This window comes from Diceros bicornis, chromosome 9 (assembly GCF_020826845.1).
Source record: "Diceros bicornis minor isolate mBicDic1 chromosome 9, mDicBic1.mat.cur, whole genome shotgun sequence".
NCBI lineage: Eukaryota > Metazoa > Chordata > Mammalia > Perissodactyla > Rhinocerotidae > Diceros > Diceros bicornis.
The window spans coordinates 31,167,123-31,186,341 of record NC_080748.1 but is presented as its reverse complement, the minus strand read 5'-3'; the positions used below and the strand labels follow the sequence as shown (position 1 = coordinate 31,186,341).

Here is a 19,219-nt window from a genome sequence, read left to right as displayed (position 1 = left end):
AAATTGGTATTGGAGGACTGGAGCATTGTCTTGGGAGGGAATCTGAGGCTGTCCTGGATCAACAAGAAAAAGTACCATGATTGATTAGCTATGTCTGCCATGTACCATGATTGATTAGCTATGTCTGCCATGGGTATTGTTGCCATTTCTGCATTAGCTGGATCCAGTAACCTGAAAGATATTCCATATGGTGGTTTTGAGTTTCTGAATTAAGTAGCCTGATAGTTTAGGCTCTTTGCTTAAGTTTTCCATGATTCGACCCACAAAACTGGCAACCTCCATGACTGGCAAATCTTAACAGCTGGACCTCAAATGCCTTCAGTGTCTGGTAAAGGGGCTATTTCTTTCCCAAACTTTGTGTTACTAATGACTTCTTGGAGCACCTCAAATCTAGATTCGATGCCTTCCTGTATGGTCCCATAGCATCCCCTTCCCACCATAGTGGTAACCATTCCATATGCAAATTCCCTACTTTCTTGTCTATCCTCCCCAGCCCCACCCACTCACCCAACCACTATCAAAAGATCAGCCCACTGAGGTCCCAGATTGTGTCCATCTTGCTCGGAATTTTATCCCTGGCTGCTAGGACCTTACTAGCCCAGCACGTGCTCAAGTGAGGGAACAAGCATTTCTGCCTCCTTTATGGCATACAGCAGAAGGTGAGAGGCAGCAAAACCCACACAGGAGTGCCAGTCACTGGGATGGAAAATGGGCAAGGGATCCTTACATTCACGTTTCTTCAGAATCCAGGAGATTGTTTCTTTGTATTTTTCAAAATTTTTCTTCAACCTAAAAGAAATGTGAATTATCTTTAAAAGCTGGGACTAAATTCATGTTTACATGTCACACGACACAGTGTAGGTGGAAAGTTGGGCTGATGGCTCTGCTTTGGGACCCAGCTTTTCTTCCAGTCAGTGCTCAGGAATAAAGAGACCGCACATGGTATCGACTCAGCGCTTCCCTCCTGGCCTCTAACTGCCCTTCAACCTGGGCACCTGGGCTGACCCCCAAACCTTTCAAAATGAATTCAGTGAGGGTCATCTTGGGAGCTGTGACAGGGCTGGGAGGTTCAAATGCAAGGCTGGTTCTATGAGTTAAGCTGGTGCAGCGTGATTTTTCTATGGCTTGTATCCCAGTGAAGGTACATTTGGAAATAGCTTGGAGAAACAGCATGTCTGTGAACCGGACAGAGCCACTTGAAACCACTTCAAATTTAGGAGGAAAATGTCAAATAATCTCACTCAAAATGACTTACCGTGAAAGCTACACTAAAGCACAGCTTTTCAGAATAATCAAGACCTTAACCCCCTCTCATGTCAATATACACAGCAAGTCGTCCTGGCATTTCAATAGCTTGGACTGTTTTACTTCTGAATAAGGGTGGACTCCCGGGGCAGCTGTGTTTCCTGGTTCTCAGATCAGAGCCCCTTTGAAAGAGAAGGCGTGAGAAGGAGTGAGCTTCCCAGGCCTAACTGGGTCTGAGAAGAGGGCTTTTGACATGACAAATTTTAAGTTCTCAGTTCAGATTCCTTGAAGGAATATAATAATTTAACCCTGGGAAACACCAGGAAGCAAATACCCTTTGCTGGAAAGGGTGGAACTGTTTTACCTGGCAGAGAGCAGAGGTTTACTATTTATACTTTAGAGGCAGTAGTGGAACTTGAGAATGAGCTCTTCACGGCCCGTTTGTACCCAGCATTATTTGTTTGACTTGTAAGCACTTTGAATGGAATTGAAGTAGTTACCTAGCTTACCATCACCTCTGAAGCAATAAGGACGGAGGAGTGGGTGGGGTGAGGGCTGTCCCGCAGGCTGACAGCAGGATGTCAAATGTATGCGAGAGTTAAACTCCAGTGAGGGGACCCAGCCGGAAGCACCAAGGCCCTTTTGGGAAGGTTCCTCCCTTGGCTCTTTGCCCACCTTTGCAACCTGGTGGAATCCTTACCAGCTAGCTCCTCAATGGCAGAGACTCTGGTACACACTACTGTATAGACCAGCACCCAGTAGATCAGCACACAGTAGGTGCTCAGGAAGTATTTGCTGAGTGCAATCAGGTTAGAATGAGCCTCCGTCATTGGCTTAAATGGGAAGGAATGGGGAGAAATATCACATACGAGGCAGGATAACTTACCAGGATGTTATTTGGCGTTTGTTTCTGAAGCTGTATAAGCTTGATGTTCTTTGTGTTTTGCTCTCTGTATTTTGCCTTCCCCTTTTCTAGAGAAGCCTTGGGGGTCTCTAGCCCCAGGACTCTACTGAACCCAAAGCAGAAGTTGCTGGCAGTCAATCTTGCTTCCTGATCTTTGTGAAAGCCTCAATTTGCAAAGGAGGTTATGCAGGGCACCCCGACCCCCACAGCCTGTTCCTTGGTGCCACTGCTGGAGAGTCTGCAATAGACCCATGGGAGGCCTGAACATGCACCTTTCTTGCCAAGGTTTCTGACAGCTGGATAAATGAAAATCTGGGCTTCCACGCACCATGGGCTGGATGTACAAATGGGGTTCTGGAACATTTTGTGACCTAGGGCCATGCCAACTAGAAAGACTTGGTGCTAGCAACAGTCTGCAATAACTTTATCATTCCCTGCTCCAAATAGGGGCTCTGGCCTGACTCCCAGATCAGTGAAGCTCATGGCTTTTCCCCATCTAGGGAGAATGGAAAAGCATTAGCTAGTCTAGGACAAAGCTAGGGAATTTCTTAGGCAGGTGCCCAGGATCTTGATCCCCCATTGTCCCTTCTCTTCAAACACCCAGGGGTCTGAGCCTTGCTCTCCAGACTCTTGTACAAGTTCATGGTCCCTTCAAGAGTTTTCGTGTCCTGGATTTCCAACCTCTGTCACTGCCTGCCTTTGATCCTATCCTGCACCTCCCATGCTTGTAGATTTCCTTCTCTTGAGTTTTGGCAGCCAGATCATTCTGTCCACCTGGCCCCTGCTCTTACCCTTGTCCTGTGCCTGGGTTGTGACTGCTCTTTGCCTCAGGGGACCTGCCTGGCCCTGGCCTTGCTCTTTTCTCTGGTGGCCCAATTTACACTTTCCCTGCTGCTTCCTCTGGCCTACCTGAACCCGCCGACCCACCAATAGCTCCATCTCTCCAGTTACTTACAGAATTCCCAGTTTCCTTCTGGTTTCACTCTCCAGATGGCCAGTCAGGGGAATGTCAATATCCTCTTCCAGTTCATTGCGAGCAGCCATTTCATCGATCACGGCCCTAAACACTGCCCGATAGGAGCTGTTCAAAAGCTACAAAAGGACAACAGGATGAAATATCCAGAAAATGGGAATTAACAATTTACTAATTAATCACTTTTCTGACTCCCAAAGGTGCCAGGTGAGATTTCAACATGTTATTCGAAAAACACAAACTGTGGGAATAATAGGGTGGCTAGCAAGATTTGTTTTAAAGAATATTTCCATTACTCTCTCCTCACTCCCCAATTCCCTCAAGGATTTTTTCTTTTTTAACAGCAGCATACCAAGGAATCTTTTGAGAGCATAAAATTACCTTCTTTTTCCAAATATGGAGGTGACTAGAGAACATAAAAACCCTTCTGTGCTTTAAGAGCATAACAGGCTTTCTGAGTTCCAGGAATGGCCAAGCTCCCGGTGGCTGCTGACTCATTCATTGTGAAGGATGACAGTCTTTAGGAAAGCAGTGTAGCACCTAGCACATTTTGTAGTAGACAATTCTGTGTTTCAAGGTTCTTCCAAAGTAATGACAGTGCAAGCTACCTTTTTATTTTGTAAATTCCATCATTCTATCCCAAGTCCATGATGGTAACTAGGACTGACCCTAGGTGGGTCCTCACAAGAATTTCTTTTTTGGATCCTTTTTGATGGAAGGTGAAGTCTGGCTTGCTGTTGAGGAAAGCCATGGATCTGTCATGTTGCCCTGCTCACTTACAGGTTGAGGTTGTTATTGTGGTTGTTCAACATCTGATAATGTACAGTATGCCACTAACTTATTAGTCTCCTATGGTAAGTGGAAGACCAACATATCCGAAGTTGCATATGACCTGGGACAGATACTAGAATGTACCTTGTGGTTGGCTGGTTTTTCTAGGTTGGGGGGAAAGCTGAGGTGCCTCAGGTCTGGCTTACTCCTCTTCCCCTTGCAGCGTTAAACTAATTGAACAAGGTGGGCGTTAGACTGAGGAGGCTCTAATGCTGTGGTGACGTATGTAAGCAAACCAAAATCAAAGCACGTAAATGACTCAAGGTTACGAAATGGAAACCTAAGGACAACCAGTCACAAGCAGCAAACTAGGCTTTAGCTCTGGCCAATCAATCATTTCCTTGCTTTGCTTCTGCCTTTTCTCTGTAAAAGTCTCTCCCCAGCACTCTTCACTACTTCCTCTTTGGTGATGCCTGATTTGAATCTATACATGCTCAAGTAAACTCTTAAAAATTTTAATATGCCTCAATTTATCTTTTAACACTGGAATCAGTGCTTTAGGGCAGTTTGAGGTTAAGGCCCATGGTGACAATATTCCTGCCTCTAAATTCCTCATTGTTGACAATCCCTCCCTTGGGATGGAGTGACTTCCTATTTGCCAAGGCCAGTGATCTCTCACCATCCCCTTTGGATTCTATGTTTTGTTCACCAGAAAATATGGTGCCCACTGTGGTCCACCAGAAAAAAGACCCACTGGGTGGGCCCAGTTGAAGTTCTCATCCCATCTAGGCTGTGCCACTCCACTTGATTTAGTCAGCACATATAACATCTTATTTGGTTCGTCCCACTTGCCTCCCCAGCCTATAGAGTGCAACCATTCTCATCATCATAGTAGGTGCATTGGGCACCCCAGTGATGAGTTCTCCCATGCCCAGAGACTCCTCCTGGGGGAATCTGTGTTTCCTGCAACCAAAAGAGTTGGCACAGCAGGGTTTGTGTTGCGTAGTGTGTCATAGAAATAAAACAAGCGTGTATAGTAAACTAAAAACAGCAAAGGAGTCGAATTGTCAGAATAACCACAGTACAGGTTGATGGCCCCCACCCGAATAGGAGGACTTCAGCTGCCTCTCACTCGTTTGTACCCCAGTGGTTTCTGGTATTCCCCCAAAAGGGGCCTTAAAAGTCCACACAAACAAGTCTTTCAGCTGCAGGTACCATGTGGCACACACTTCATTCTTCCTGTCCTGCTCTGGCCCCATTTGTCACATCTGCCACCTACGATGTTGCCTGGAGAAGTACTGCTTCGCCGAGCTGCATAGCTGCCTATCACGAGAATGCCACTAACTGGGCCATGGAAGGTACCTCAGTCTCCTCCTAAGCTTCCCATCCTTGGGGGCAGATAGGTATAGACAGCAGGGGGAAAGTATCCCCCAACTCTGTGCCATACCTTGTCACCTGGGCAAAGCCCCTGAGATGGCAAGGCAAGGTGCTTGTGACCGGAGTTGGCCTGTGCAGCCCACCTGTCACACGGAACCCTCCCAATGTGCCGTGCTCATCCGGAGCTTTGCACAGAGACATAGGAGATGTCTCACCTCCGCCTGTGACTGCAGCTCCGCCCGATACAGCAAAACCTCAGCTGATTGGTGTGCTGAAGGTTTCCAAATAACGTGTGTTTCTAATTCAATTAATTCCTTTAGATTTCAACTCCAGCTGAAAAATGTTTCTAAAATGTCTGAATATACTTTCTTGTTTTAGTAAATCCAATGTGGTGAATCCAAGTTCAAGTAATCTTTTTTCTCCCTTTGATGTGGTATTTCAGTGTTTGAAAAGCAATTCTTATTAATAGAATGTATAGAAGCAAGTGTGGAAAGTAAGGAATTTAGGGCTAAATATGAACTGAGACCAGAAAATTCTCCAATTAAAAAATTTTTCTTAAAAACACTAAATACCTCGGGTTTTTTTTTTGTCTTTTCTTTGGAAATTTTAGGAAAATATATCTGCTTAATTTTGAGTTCCAGGGACACAAGAGTTCACTCTTGTGATCGTAGTTAGTATCTACAATCCTGAGAAAATTTCTTAGCCTTATGCGAAAGGATGCATAATAATGCTTCCACCTGAATTGAAATATATGGTAAGCCTTAGAAGTAAGTTTAGAGCCAAGAGGCTGTACCAGCAGGCAAAAAATTCATGCAGTAAAGACAAAACAACATACTGTAGATGTCAGCCTTGTTCAAACCATTCTGACTTCCCATCTCATCTCTGGTTATTGGGTATCACTGGGGAAAGGATGTCCGTTGAATCTCGGGGCTAGTTCTGTGCCCTCTGAAGGGTGGTGGTCGCAGCCTACAGATTTGGGGGAGGTGCCCCACTGCTGTTTGTTGCGTTGTTTGCCTGCACTGCGGAGGTTGTTGTCTAGAGCTTCTGTCTTGCTAGGCTGCCCCATTCCTGGTTCTCTGGTGAGAGACAGCAGGCTTTCCTTGGGGCTTTTGTTGTCCGTGCTGGTTGGGGTTTCCAGGTTGCTATCTTTTCTAGCAGCCAGTCGGGGATATATGAAGCAAAAAGAAAACTCAGGAAACTCACCGCCATGTCAGTCCTCGGTCCCAGGGTCCCTAGCTGGTCTGCCTTCTTCTCTCTGCCTTTCAGAAGCTTCTTATGTTTGTTCTATATATAATGTCTAGGGTAGCTGTAGTTAGTGGGAAAAGGATATCTAGTCCATCTTTCCAGGATCTAACTTCATTTTTACATAGGATTTCTACAAAGAATGATTTGCCGTGATATCTAGATAACTTTCATGTTGTGTTTTTGGCTTTGCTGCCTTCAAAAGCAACCCATATTACCAGCAGGACACTCCCAAAGTAGGGCCTTAGAGCTGCATTTGGCTTTTCTCTGACCCTCTTTGATTTAATGTGTGTCATTTAAACTTAGGTCTGTTCTAAGAAAGCTCACTTAGGCTGTGCTAACAACGGGGTGAAGCTGTGACTCCCGGGGCTCAATGGGCAGTGCCCGGCTGGCCTCGAGCCACCCTGCTCCAACGTTTGCTCCAACATCTATCCAACTTACATTGTCACTGAAGTTCTCGACTTCCAGCCTGTCTGTGTGCTCATTTAATATACTGTCCCAAAAGCTCTCTTTAGAAACAAACTCCATGGCTTTCAATTTTGGAAGGTTCAGCAAAAGGAAAGACAGTTGGAAAAAGAACAAAACAACAAACAAACAAAAACAAAAAAAAGGAAATAGATTTATGACATTCATCCTTGTTCTTTTAAATAAACACACAACATCATCAATAAGACTTAAAATAAATTCATCAAATTACCTAAAATTCAACTTGAGGATATTAATAAAATAGGAATAGAAGGGTCAGTTTCAGTGGCTGACTTAAGAAAGTGAGTTGTGTGCTCCTGGTGGCTAGTGAAGGTTCATCTGACAAGGTGACATGTGAATGAGTTCTGAATGAAGCAAGGGAGTGAGCAGGCAGATAGCTGGGGAAGAGCATTCCTGGCAGGGGGCTAGGAGGTGCAAAGGCCCGGTGGTGAGAGTGGGTGGGAGTGTGATTGACATATCTGACAAACTACAAGAGCTCTGCACAGTATGCCTGGAGAGGAGCAGAGCGTGAAGGAGGGCAGCAGCAAGGGACATGGGGCAGGGCCAGCTCACGGAGGACCTTGTAGGCTGTGGGGAGGATTTTAGATTTTATTCTGAAAGATTTATTCTGAATGTGATTTTTCTCTTGGAAATCCCGAGAATTCCTATCTCCCACCAGTTTTGTCAAAAATTGCCAATTTCCAGAATTGCATATGGTTCATAATTGCTAATTAAAGCGTAAGAGATGAATCCCCAAGCCAGTGAGCTAAAAAAAAGTCCACCAGAGATAGTGAATGCCTTTGTTCTCAAGGTCAGCCACAGCCTGGTGACCCTCTGGGCCAGGAGAGGAGCTTAAAGCCTCCCGCATCGACAGGGTGCAAACTGAATTGAGGAATTGATAATTACAGCCTGGGCCTCATTTCCCTGATCCTGGAAATGTGTGGATCCTGAGATGAGAGCTAGGAGGAAGGGCTCTTACAGATAATTGGGCCCCTGGGGAAATTATGGTGGCCTGTTGACATAGCCTCTGGATGACACCCGCCCCTTCAAGCTGGGCCACCCAGAGAGCCCTGAAAATGCCCCAGGTTCGGGTAGGGCTGACTTTTTCTGTCCGATTTTGTGCTCTATTATTATGCCTTGGGGGGCGGAGAAGGGACATTCTCTGTGGTCTCCGCACACGTTAATTTTGCACTTCTTCCCAATTTTGGTTCAGTAATAAAAATGCCGACTCCTTTGGGCTCCTGGTGGGATGGAGGCCTCCACTCAGCTGGGTCTGCCTGTACAGACCAGGCCCAGGGGCCTTTCTGCCTGCAGAAATCTGCCACCTGCGGTGGACCCCGAGCTGCACGAGTCCCCCCAGCAGTTCCCACAGGCGCACGCCATCCCCCCTGGGGTCCTCACAACCGGCAAAGGCAAGGAGCCCTTTCAGCTGGATTCCAAAAACACTGTGTGCCCCCAAACTGTGTGCCATGGACACGGCCTAGAGCATTTCTGAAGAGCCATTTAGGAAAACCCAGCAGAATTCGTGGGAATCAAGCAAGCACCCAGGAAGCTCATTTCGGTTGTCACTGGAGAGGAGACATGAGGGAACTGGTAGAACAGGGGTCTGGAGAGACGGAGTGGCAGAGCCTCATGTAAGGTTCTGTGAGTATGTGCCTGCCCTGCGTTGACAGTGAGAGTCTGGCTCTGGCCCTGATAGTTTAGCAAATCCCCATCATTTGTGATTGCCATATTTTAATAGGCTTTATTGAATAATACGCAGTTAATTTGCGGGGAAAAAAAGCAGGTGTTTATCAAGGGGAGAAGGTGGCTTGGCAGTCCTGAGTACTGAACTTCAGTGTTCAGAAGCGTTGGATTCCACGTAATAACTAACCTTATTAACATCCGCGGGCACTGTCTACATGTCAAGACAAACACAGTAAATATGCAGTAACGCAGCCATAACTGGGGCTGAATGAGAAGGAAAACCCTGATTCCTAATTAACTTTCCCATTGGAGATTTCTGTCAACCTCTACCTTTGTTCTAATGAGATCATTATCTTCCCTGAAGTTGCTCTTTGGGAGGCTGCCGGGGGGGGGGGGGGGGATGGGGGGAGGGGGGTATTGGGGGGGAGGGTAAGGCCAGGTTCCTGAGTGGTGGCCCTGTCATCCAGGACCTGGGCCACTCCCAGCATGTCACTCAGCCCCTTTGCATCTAGTCCCCTCTTCTGTGTAATGGGAACCATAGGACACATCTTTAGGGTGTCTCAGCGGAGTGTGCTAACGGGTAAAAGCCTGGCATACAGGATTCCCTAAAGTGGAGCGTGTCTTCTCCGGAATTGATCAAGAACAAATCTTAATTCTTCCCCATTCAATCAATGCCTCTCCTCTAAGGGTTTTTCTTGAGACCACAGTTCCTGAATCTGGGATAGAGGTTTTCAGGGCAGATCCCCATGTTAGAGGTGAGGTCAGGGAGGGGAGGAGCAGGAAGCGACTAGTCTGGGGGCCAGCTCTGAGAAAGGAGCAACCCAGCTCTGCTGACAAACAAGCACACGGATGAAACTCAGTCCTCTCTTCACCCCCTTGACCCTTCATGTAGTGAACTCCTTGTTATCCCTGACAGGTGGATCAAGGGATGGTCTGGTCTGGCGGTTGGTATGGGCACAAATCTATAAGCTGTTCTAAAACCTTGCTACTCAAAGTGTGGTCCATGGGTCAGCAGCAGCAGCCACTGCTGGGAGCTTGTTGGAAATGCAGGACCTCAGACCTACTGAATCAGAATTTGCATTTTAACAAGATCTCCAGGTGATCGCTCTGTCCATTAAAGTTTGAGCAGCACCGCTCTAACCCCTCCTTGAAATGGAATAAGATGAAGCAAATTCTATTGATCAGTACCTTTCTGGGGTCGGTGGAGTGGCAGATGGGATGCATAGTCTAGGGTTTGAAAGAGTTTGTTCGGTAAGCTCCCTGTGTGTGTAAGCCCTGATTCTCCCCTAGCCCCCACCATGCTGAAAGACAACAGATCATAGTCCCTAAATCGTTTTCTAATAGGATGGGTCTGGTTAACTGCAGGGCTTTTGTTTTGTGGAGTGATGTATGCAAGTTGAGGTTCTGCCATTCCATCAGGATTCTCCCTTGTCCTTCCCCCTCACAGGATTCAACTAACCCGTCCTTAATAACAATTAATAAGTCTTGATGGCCACCATTTGTAGGGGCTCCAGTTTATACCCTACCAAAGTGCCGTCGGATGAGTCCATCTGGAGGGGCCCATGCATCCCAGTCAAGCCCTGCTGCCCAGACCACAGGGAACCCAGCGACTGACTGGACCCTCTTAATGTGGGAGTCCCTATAGCAGAGCTTGAGTAGAGAGATGGACTTCTGGTCCTGTTGCAGGTCATTCTGTCTCACTCCAGAGATCTTCTCTCTGTTTCTTATTCTACCCCCTACCCCTTCAGGAAAGGACACAGAAGCACGTCCAGGTTTGGGGGCTGCTTGCCCAGCATGTCCCGAGGTCCTCTCTAGGACTTAGTGCAAGCTGGATGAGCAAGGGACCCACCCACTGGGACCACCATCCCCAGCGCAGGACACTCTGCAGGGAGCAGGCATCTTTGGATATAAGATGTGGGACTCTCACCATTTTCTTCCTCTTGTGGCCCTTCAGGGATAATGTGCCCTGAAGAAGAAGAGGAACAATTATTAACAGAGTGTGGTGTGAGGAACTAGTCCGGACCTTTTGATCCCCAAGAGAATCAATTTAAAGATCACCTCCAAAATCGCTGGGGAGACCAGGGTGGAGATCACATGTTGTGGGATAAGAGGCTTCCATGATCTCTAGCAGCTTGAGGCCTGTAGTTTATGCTCAACAAATATCGATCCCCTTCCCTTTGTTCATATTTCATCTTGCCCACTAGAGTTTCAGTTCTAAGAGGGCATGTGGGTTTTGTCCATCTTTATATCCTGCCCAGTACACAGTAGGTGTACGAAAAATGTCAGTAGGTGTATAGTCAATGTCATGGAGTGAACTGAGTATGATAGCCCATTATCTTCCCTCCAAACACCAGTAGTAAATATTGTTCCCCCCCTTCCAGAATTCATTTTTAATTCAAATTTGAAAGCACTTTCCCCTTTGGCTCAGTTTCTTACCTGAGCCTTGAGCCTTAACATCAAGCTCTAGAAATAATGCCTTGGCCACAAGCCTTAACTAAGGATGCCCTAGTCTAAAATGGTCAAAAGAGGCCTCTCTTTGGCCAGAGGCATGTTAATTCTCTGCTTCTTACCTTCTCATGGATGGATTTGTAACTTTTCTACAAGTCATTTAAAGTCATCATAAGATTATAAAATTAAAATGATACCTTCCGAATCAGACTTGAGCATCGTTGTTGAGCTTTCTTGCTCTTTTTTCAATCTCGATTTTAAAGATGCTGTTAAAAGACAGAAGAGGATGGCCATTAACAATTTTAACCTCACTCTTTCCAGTGGGTTTGTATTGGACATGTAGGGTCTGAGGTTCTTTCTTGGCACCCAAAGCTGATTAACAGAGGAGAAGAAATGGGTCTGAGGCAGTGCTGGCAGATACTGGATGCTCCCTCTGCCCCTCCTCCTCTTCTTTAGCTCTGCTAACTTACTCTAGGACTGCAATAAACCAGTGGTCAGGAAATGTAGCCCCTTGTGGCCTTCTTCTCTGGTCACCATGGGACCAGTTTGGGTTCCCAGGATAGATAGGATGGCTGGGGTTGGAGGGGGACTTTAGAGACATTCCTCCTTCTGAAGGAGGAGTAGTTGTAGGAACCATAAAGTCAAGTGGCTCCACAGCCATGTAGACACATTATGGGGTACGTCTGTCACTGAAGGAAGTGGGTGTCTCTGGTGTTCTGTGCCATGAGCTCCCCAAGAGGTGTAATATGGGGGCTGGCTGGGAAACAAGGGGGCTGTCTAGTATAGATCCACTGAGATATGCAACGGGAGGCTACTATATTTTTTGAGAACTTTTGTAAGTTCTTGGTTACCCTTATTTTATGTCTTCTGGAATTGTGTAGTCCTGACTTTTTTTTACCTCCCCCACCCCCACCTCTCCCTCTTCCTACTCCTAAACATGTGTGCGCACACATGTGCATGTGCACACACACAAACACACACCCTACAACCCATTCTTAATAGCAGAGAGGAGCAGGCCCATGATGAAAAAGCAGAGGCGAATTGCTCCATTGTCTCATGGAAGTGTTGCGATTGGAGCCCGGTCTGCGGTGCCTGGATGAGAAGCCTCCCGCACACATGCAGTATCCGTGCCTGCTGGTTCTTCATCTGTGACTGAGCCCTCTACAGATAAGGAATGCTCCAACTTTTAAGAAAACTCATTCCACCATGGCATGGTTCTGACTGTCAGGAATAATTTCCTTTTCTTGACATATTTCCCTGAGGGTGGTCCTATTCTAGCCCTTCAGTGCAGATGGCGAGGTGTGGCCTCAGTTTTGTGTGGCAGATCATGAAATATTTGAAGGCACGTGTCTTCCAGACTTAACACCCCACTTTGCTTCAACACTTCTGCGTATGACGTAGTCTCCAAGTCTGTCTAACACCACCGTCTCCTCCAAGCCCCAGCCACTGTGCTCCTAGCTCTCATAGAGTGTGGTATCCCTCAAACTGACAGCTGTCTCTAGGCTGGCCCTCGAACACAGCTAGAGCAGGACAAATCCCCCGTTCTATAACCTTTCAGTTGTATTTGGCTATATTAACTTTTCTGGCAGTCACATCGGTCATACCACTGACTTACAGAGCTTGTGGTTGAGTAAAGCATCTACAACAAACAGGGCTTCCCCACCTTGTACTTCTCCATCTCATTGCTTTTGTGGGCCTAAGGGCAGGCTCTCATATAAATTACCATTATATTGTATCCAGCTAGTCCAGGTCCAATGTTTCTGCCTGTCAAGATCTTTTAGAATCTAATTACGTTACCCCCATCACCCAACAGCTTCAGGTCATCTACAAATACAAATATTCCCCCTACATCTGTACCAAGATAAAGTGTACTGGACAGAGCCCTGTGGCCCCCCACTGGAAACTGGGTTGACTCTTATACTTAAACAGAATCTCCAGGAGGTTATTTAACAGTTATTGCTCCATCATCGGACATTAGCATCCACCTGATAGTTCTCTGTCTTGTCCACAGGAACATCAGGAAGGCTTTGAAAATAAAACACATGTGGAATTTGGGCCTGCTGGGTTACCATAGCTCCCTGATCTAATAACTTTGTCAAAAAGTGACCTAACATCCAGCATTACTTGATTTGTTCTTATTGATCCTATGTTGCTTTCTTGTGGTCATTTTGCTCCCAACATTTGCCCCAGATTTGTTGCAGGGTCATTTCCCAAATTCCTCAAAAACCATAAACATGATTAAGCTCTTCTCTCTCTACGGATAGTCTAGGGTGTTTTTATCTAGGTCAGGACACAGAAGTTACCAATCTCTTCTGATCTTGTCACCAATCTTTGGTTTCTCCTATGTCTTGCCTAATTTTGTTGCATGCTTTTCAATCTGAAGATCATTTTCCTTCACAGTGAAGTCAAAATAAAATACCAATTGAAGGACCTGACTTTCTTGGAACCATTCCTCAACATTGCACTAAACAGTGGCCCCGGCTGCCTTGATCTTTCTGCCCCAATCCTATTTTAAAAGAAAACTTTATTTAGTTGATGCCTGCAGTATTATTATTATTACTTTTTGGTAAGAATTAGTTTATCCTGGGCTTCAACTCTCCTGGCACTATTTTTAAAGTTCAGAGCCATTTTCTTACCTTTACTGTAGGTAACATTCTCATCTTTTTAACCTTTGCATATGATTTCAAAATCCAAGTCCACTGAAGGGAATTCTATGCAAACACTAGTTTGCACTTTTGGGAGTTTTCCCACCCTCTTCCCCATCTGGCCACGGGGCTTGAAGTAAACTGCTCCTCTGATGGCACTTCCCCTCCCTCTGCTTATCCCCACCCACACTTCTATACACTCAGTGTCTCTGTGTGTGCCTATGTCTATACACAGCCCCCTTCCTACCAAGACTGTGTTTGGGGAGTAGGATACACCTTCTCATCATCATATCTGATCTTGAATCAGATGAGGATTCAACAACAATTTCACAAGTATTTAAAAAATATTTATAGGTGCTTACTATGTGCCGGGAACCAATTCTTGAGGGTTTCTACAAGCATGGATATGATGCTCTGTGTTAGGGCCTCACCTCTACTTTGTTTATGACCCTGCTCTGCACCTGGATAGGAAGACACCTGAGGCCATAAATAGTCCTTCTGGTCCTCCTTCAGAACGCTTCCTCACGTGAATCACGAGGCATTTCTTGTGCCTTTAGCATTCCTTCCATGTCAGACCTGCCACTCTCTGTAGTAATAGGTTTCAAGGATTTATCTGGGTGTTTCTTCTCCATGTTTGGTTCAAAGTTTTATTTGTTGAGAAGGGCCTTGTCATGTGAAATGGTGTTTCTGGCCCACTGGGGTTGAACGGTCCCATAATAAAAAAAAAGCTTTAAAAACAGGAACGTAGCACCCATGAAATTCATCCTACACTTGAAGTTGTCTGGTTCTCCAACATTCTTGTGCCTAAGAATCCTCTGGGGGTCTTGTTAAGAATACAGACAGGAATTCTGATAAGGAAGGCTGGCAATCTGCATCTTTACAGTCACCTGGCGATGGGGATGCACAGTCTTGGGCCTCACGGAGCAGCAGTGTCAATGCCTGCTCTCGTCTCTGCTTGCCCCTGCTGGCCCTCGGTCCCACACTGCCAGCTCTTTGGGTTGCTTTTGCCTTGATTGTCTGAGTTTCTCCAGCAAGTGGATGGGTGGCTTCCGCCCTATGCTGAAAGCAGATTCTTTTCTGCATCCGCCATGCTTGGGAATCTTTAGTGTTCTGTACTCCAACTGCAGAAGGCCTGGCTGGCCTTCATGGATGGGCCCCATCACCATCATGCCCAGATCATTCTGTCTGTGTCACTTTCCTCTAACTCCTCTCGATGCTGTTTTGAGCTCTTCTACCTTCCTGCAGCTCCATACTTCCTAGTTTCCTCCTGCACGTTCCCTCACTTTCTCTTAAAACTCTTCACCCTCTCAGAGAAGTCTCTCTGTCATATATTTGCTCCATTCCATTGGCCAGACACAATTATGTACGTATTTCTGGTAAGTTTTACCCAATTATTACCAACACTCTCCAGAAAGATAGATTGTAAACCATAGGCAGAAGGGAAAAGAAAAACCTCCATAAATTTTAGAGAATTTCTTGCTTTTCCTTGTGGTTCAGTCTCTGCTATAGCCACCATCCCTTCACATAACTGCAGAAACCTGGGGTGTGTCATTGACCCTGACTTAGAGGCTCCAATGCAGTCCACACCTTTGGTCCAGGTCACCCACATCACAGTATTTAATCAGTTGGCATTTATTTACTGTGGGTGGCTAGACTTTCACTATACACTAAACACATGTTGGCTTTTAAGAACTCAGTACTAGAAAGACACTTAGCTGCAAAACATGCCCCTACAGACCAAATATGCAGAGTGCTCAAAACCTAAATTAGGTACGGATTTGACTAGCTCTGTAAATTAAGCTTAGGGACCAAAAGGATCATGAATGAACAGGTTAAATAAAATAATGATTTTAGGAGGGCCTCTCTCTGTGGAGGTGGGTCCATAGTGATATGAACAGGCCCTGGTGCCCCCCTTCCCACACCCCAGCCTTCTCCTATCTCTTTTCTCCTCTCCCACATCCTCTCAAGCTTAGCATTGGCACTTCACAGGCGATTACCCAGTAAATGACTTTCAGAATTCTGCTTATGAATATTTAGATAAATGCTCAGATTTTTCCCTGCTGTCATACTTACTAACTTTGAAATGGTTCTAGTTCTTGGGGCTCCATCGGAGCACACATGCTGCAAAGGTCCCCCATGAACTGATTTAGCCTGTAAAATCCTTCTCATCGTGTGCTGCCTGTGCCACTGAACTCCTGGCTTGTGTGGGCCTGCCCTGTGCCTCTCCATTCACTCTCATGGGGTTGCTGGCTCCTAACTTCATTTCACCACATTTGAACTACAACATATAGCAGACATGGAAGGGGGCAGGGAGGTGAGGTGATGGGGGAATCTAATTTACCGCTGCCATGACTACAGATGTGAGATGAATCTGTGAATCTGTGATGGATCAATGTCACCAAGGCTGGATTTAAATTATTAATAATAGCAAGAAATGCTGTTCAGTGTTCCATCCCCGGGATCCTAGAGTGAGGGGCCTTAGGGCTTAATTGGGTAGAGGATTAAGATCCTCAATGCAATCTTGTCAAACTCTTTCGGGTGTCTCCCAGTTGTGGCCACAAAAGTTCATGCTACAGATGGTTGTGGCTGGGCTTGGATCAGGGCTGGCTTTGACTGCACACTGAGACAGAGTACGAGGTGGTCCGAGGCCCATTCGCCACTATCTGCAAGATTATCTGGATATGGCCTATCACCCCAGGGAACCAGTCTGTAATTGAGGAAGGAAGTGGCCTGAGTCCCTGAGGGAAATAGGGCCTGTGTTCACGTAGAACAACAACAGGAAGACTACCTAAGAGACAGGGAAAGACTGAAGAAGGTATTTGTTTCAGCGCTTTGATGATGCTCTTTCTCAGATGGAAAAGGGGGCAGCAGGACTAGTAGAGGAGTTTAACTTCTTACCCAAAATATGACTTCAAATGGCATAGGAAGCAGTATATATCATTAGCATGAGAGTCAGTAGTCGAGTCATAATATTTCACATACAGGGAATGCATTTCTCCCCCTTCTCCCAGGGATCCCGGCCGTGGGGTGGCCAGCAGGGTGCAGTTTTCCCTACCTGACTTGCTCTCGTAGGTCCATTCTGTCTGTGTGCCCTGGTCTTGCCAGGCCAGAAATTCTCTATCGTGCTTCACGAAGGATGTAGAAGGTGTCGTGTCATAGTGAGGAGACTCGCCAGCAGGTTCAGAGATAGAAGGAGGGACAGCGAAGAAGATGTTCGCCCAAGAGGGGCCAGCAACTGGGCTCCTGTCAGAGGGTAGCACAGGGGTCGGTCAATTTCCAAACAGGGGCCAGGTTAGGAACCCAGTGCTCTGGCCTGTTGGGAAGTTGGGGTGGTGGTGGCTGTTCTCCAGCTCCTGCAGACTTCCGCCTGCCCCAGATGGTGGATGTCACAAGGTTCGAGGGGACCAGCTTGTGGATCACGGCAAATAGCCTGTGTGCCATTCTGGCCCGCAGAGCCCCACGTTGCCAACTGCTCCCGCACTTAGAGTGAAAGGATCTGTGGGTGCCTTCAAAGGCCAATGGGCTAGGCTTCCATCACTGACAGTCTATGTTCTGGACCATTCTCTGTCCTTCCTGGCTCATGACCCTGCTCACTCCAGTGGCCCTTCCTGCCTCACAGCTCCCTCAGACAGAGTGGAAAAAATACCAAAGTAGATGCTGCAGCAGCTTAAAATCAAGCACTGAGGTCTGCCCCCTCTAGTCTGCCCACTACATACACCACCATCATTGAGAAAGGTTTCCACAGGGCCTGATGACAGGGTGTTGAGTGTGAGGGGCAGGCCCTGCTGTCTGGTAGCTCAGGATCAAAAGGGATGACCCCAACACACAGACCCACACCGTGTCCTTCCTTGAGAATCTTTGACTTTTAATGGGGGGCAAGAAACTGTAATTCAAAGGAGTGAGAGGGGCCTTTCGGGTGTTTTGGCCCTGAAGTCATCTCAAGTAAACTGGCCCACTGGCAGAGATGGGCGTAAGGAAAGTGCCCAACATATAAATGGGCAGTGACTCTGGTTGGTAGAAAAAAACATTGACTTTGGTGTCATATGACCTGAGCTTTAATCTTGGCTCTTGCATTATAGCAGAGTAACTTTGGGTAAGTTACTTAACTTCTCTGTGCCTCAGTTTCTGCGCCTTTTTGATAATCACATCTCTACCACAGGTCCCCACAGGTGAGGTCAGAACGAGAGTGGCTGTTGTTCTTATAGGGGAAGTAAAAGTTCAGCAGCCCTTCATGAGACAGGCCCGTTTCCTGTCTGGGTCAGGGTCCCCTGATGCAGGACAGGGAGGGGTGAGGGGCTGCAGTCTGAGGCTGGGGGTGAGCAGCCCTTCATGAGACAGGCCCGTTTCCTGTCTGGGTCAGGGTCCCCTGATGCAGGACAGGGAGGGGTGAGGGGCTGCAGTCTGAGGCTGGGGGTGAGCAGCCCTTCATGAGACAGGCCCGTTTCCTGTCTGGGCCAGGGTCCCCTGATGCAGGACAGGGAGGAGTGAGGGGCTGCAGTCTGAGGCTGGGGGTGAGAGGGTGGGGGAGAGAGGAGGAGGCTACTTGTTCGAGCCGAGAGTCACCACAGGAACACCGTTGTCCCTCCAGCGTCTGTGGGAGTTACAGGCAGATCTTGTGCCACTTCCGAGGGACCAGTGGGAGGGCCTGGGTCTGTGCCGGCCTATGGGCTGGGGCAGAGTGGCTGTGTTCTCAGGATGCACCATTGAAAAGGGGCTCCGGGGTCAAGTGGCAAGACGGTAGGTCCTAGGTCAGGTGACCGCAGGGATCAAGACACAGGTGAGCTCTTTAGGCAAGTGTCAACTCCTGCTCTGCTCCAGGCCTCAAGGCCACATCAGGAGACTCCCCTGGGCTTTATCCTTCCAGTGGGAGAAGGCCTGTCCTATCTCACTCACCAGGTGCCCACTGGGACCCAAAGAGACAATGCAAGTCCCCATGAAAGGACATTGAGAAGTCAAAGCTGCCAAACAAACATGGAGATTATATGTAAGGTAATGGTGGCCGCTCTGATCATTTCCATCTTCAGGTACATTTACACAGCACCCTCCCTGCCGTGCCTGCCCCTGGCTGGGACATTGTAGGGCCTTCTGGGGCACCTACCAGGGCTCCACCGTGGCCTTAGCACCTGGGAAGCAGGACCAGGGTTCTGGCCTACCTGGGCCAAACACCAGCTCCCTGCCCCGTCCACATGGGGAGAGTGCAAGGAGCAGCCATTGGATCTTAGATCCTGGGGAGATTTGATGGTTCCACGCCTGCATCTGCAGATGCTTCAGAGCGGGGAAGGCCTGGGGGACCTTCAGGGCGTGGGTGTGGAAATGGGAGAGGGGGCCTTGCTGTTTCTCAGGGACCGGTGGAACACCTGACCTGAATCTGCTCCCCTTTCCCAGGCCCCGCCTTAACAAACAAACGCGAGTGCAACACTTCTTGCCTAAAGGGTTTTGTGGAGGGTCCAGTCTCTCAGAAAC

The 19,219-nt window shown here is 47.4% G+C and overlaps 1 protein-coding gene across 1 annotated transcript in view; it reads right to left on the bottom strand.

Moving 5' to 3' along the window:
* ERICH6B (glutamate rich 6B) overlaps positions 1-19,219 on the bottom strand; it is a 45,241-nt gene that overhangs the window by 18,490 nt on the left and 7,532 nt on the right. The window contains 6 exon segments of the mRNA XM_058547724.1: positions 728-789; positions 3,105-3,241; positions 6,954-7,042; positions 10,591-10,629; positions 11,309-11,377; positions 16,812-16,999. Of these exon segments, the coding sequence (XP_058403707.1) occupies positions 728-789; positions 3,105-3,241; positions 6,954-7,042; positions 10,591-10,629; positions 11,309-11,377; positions 16,812-16,999 (584 nt within the window).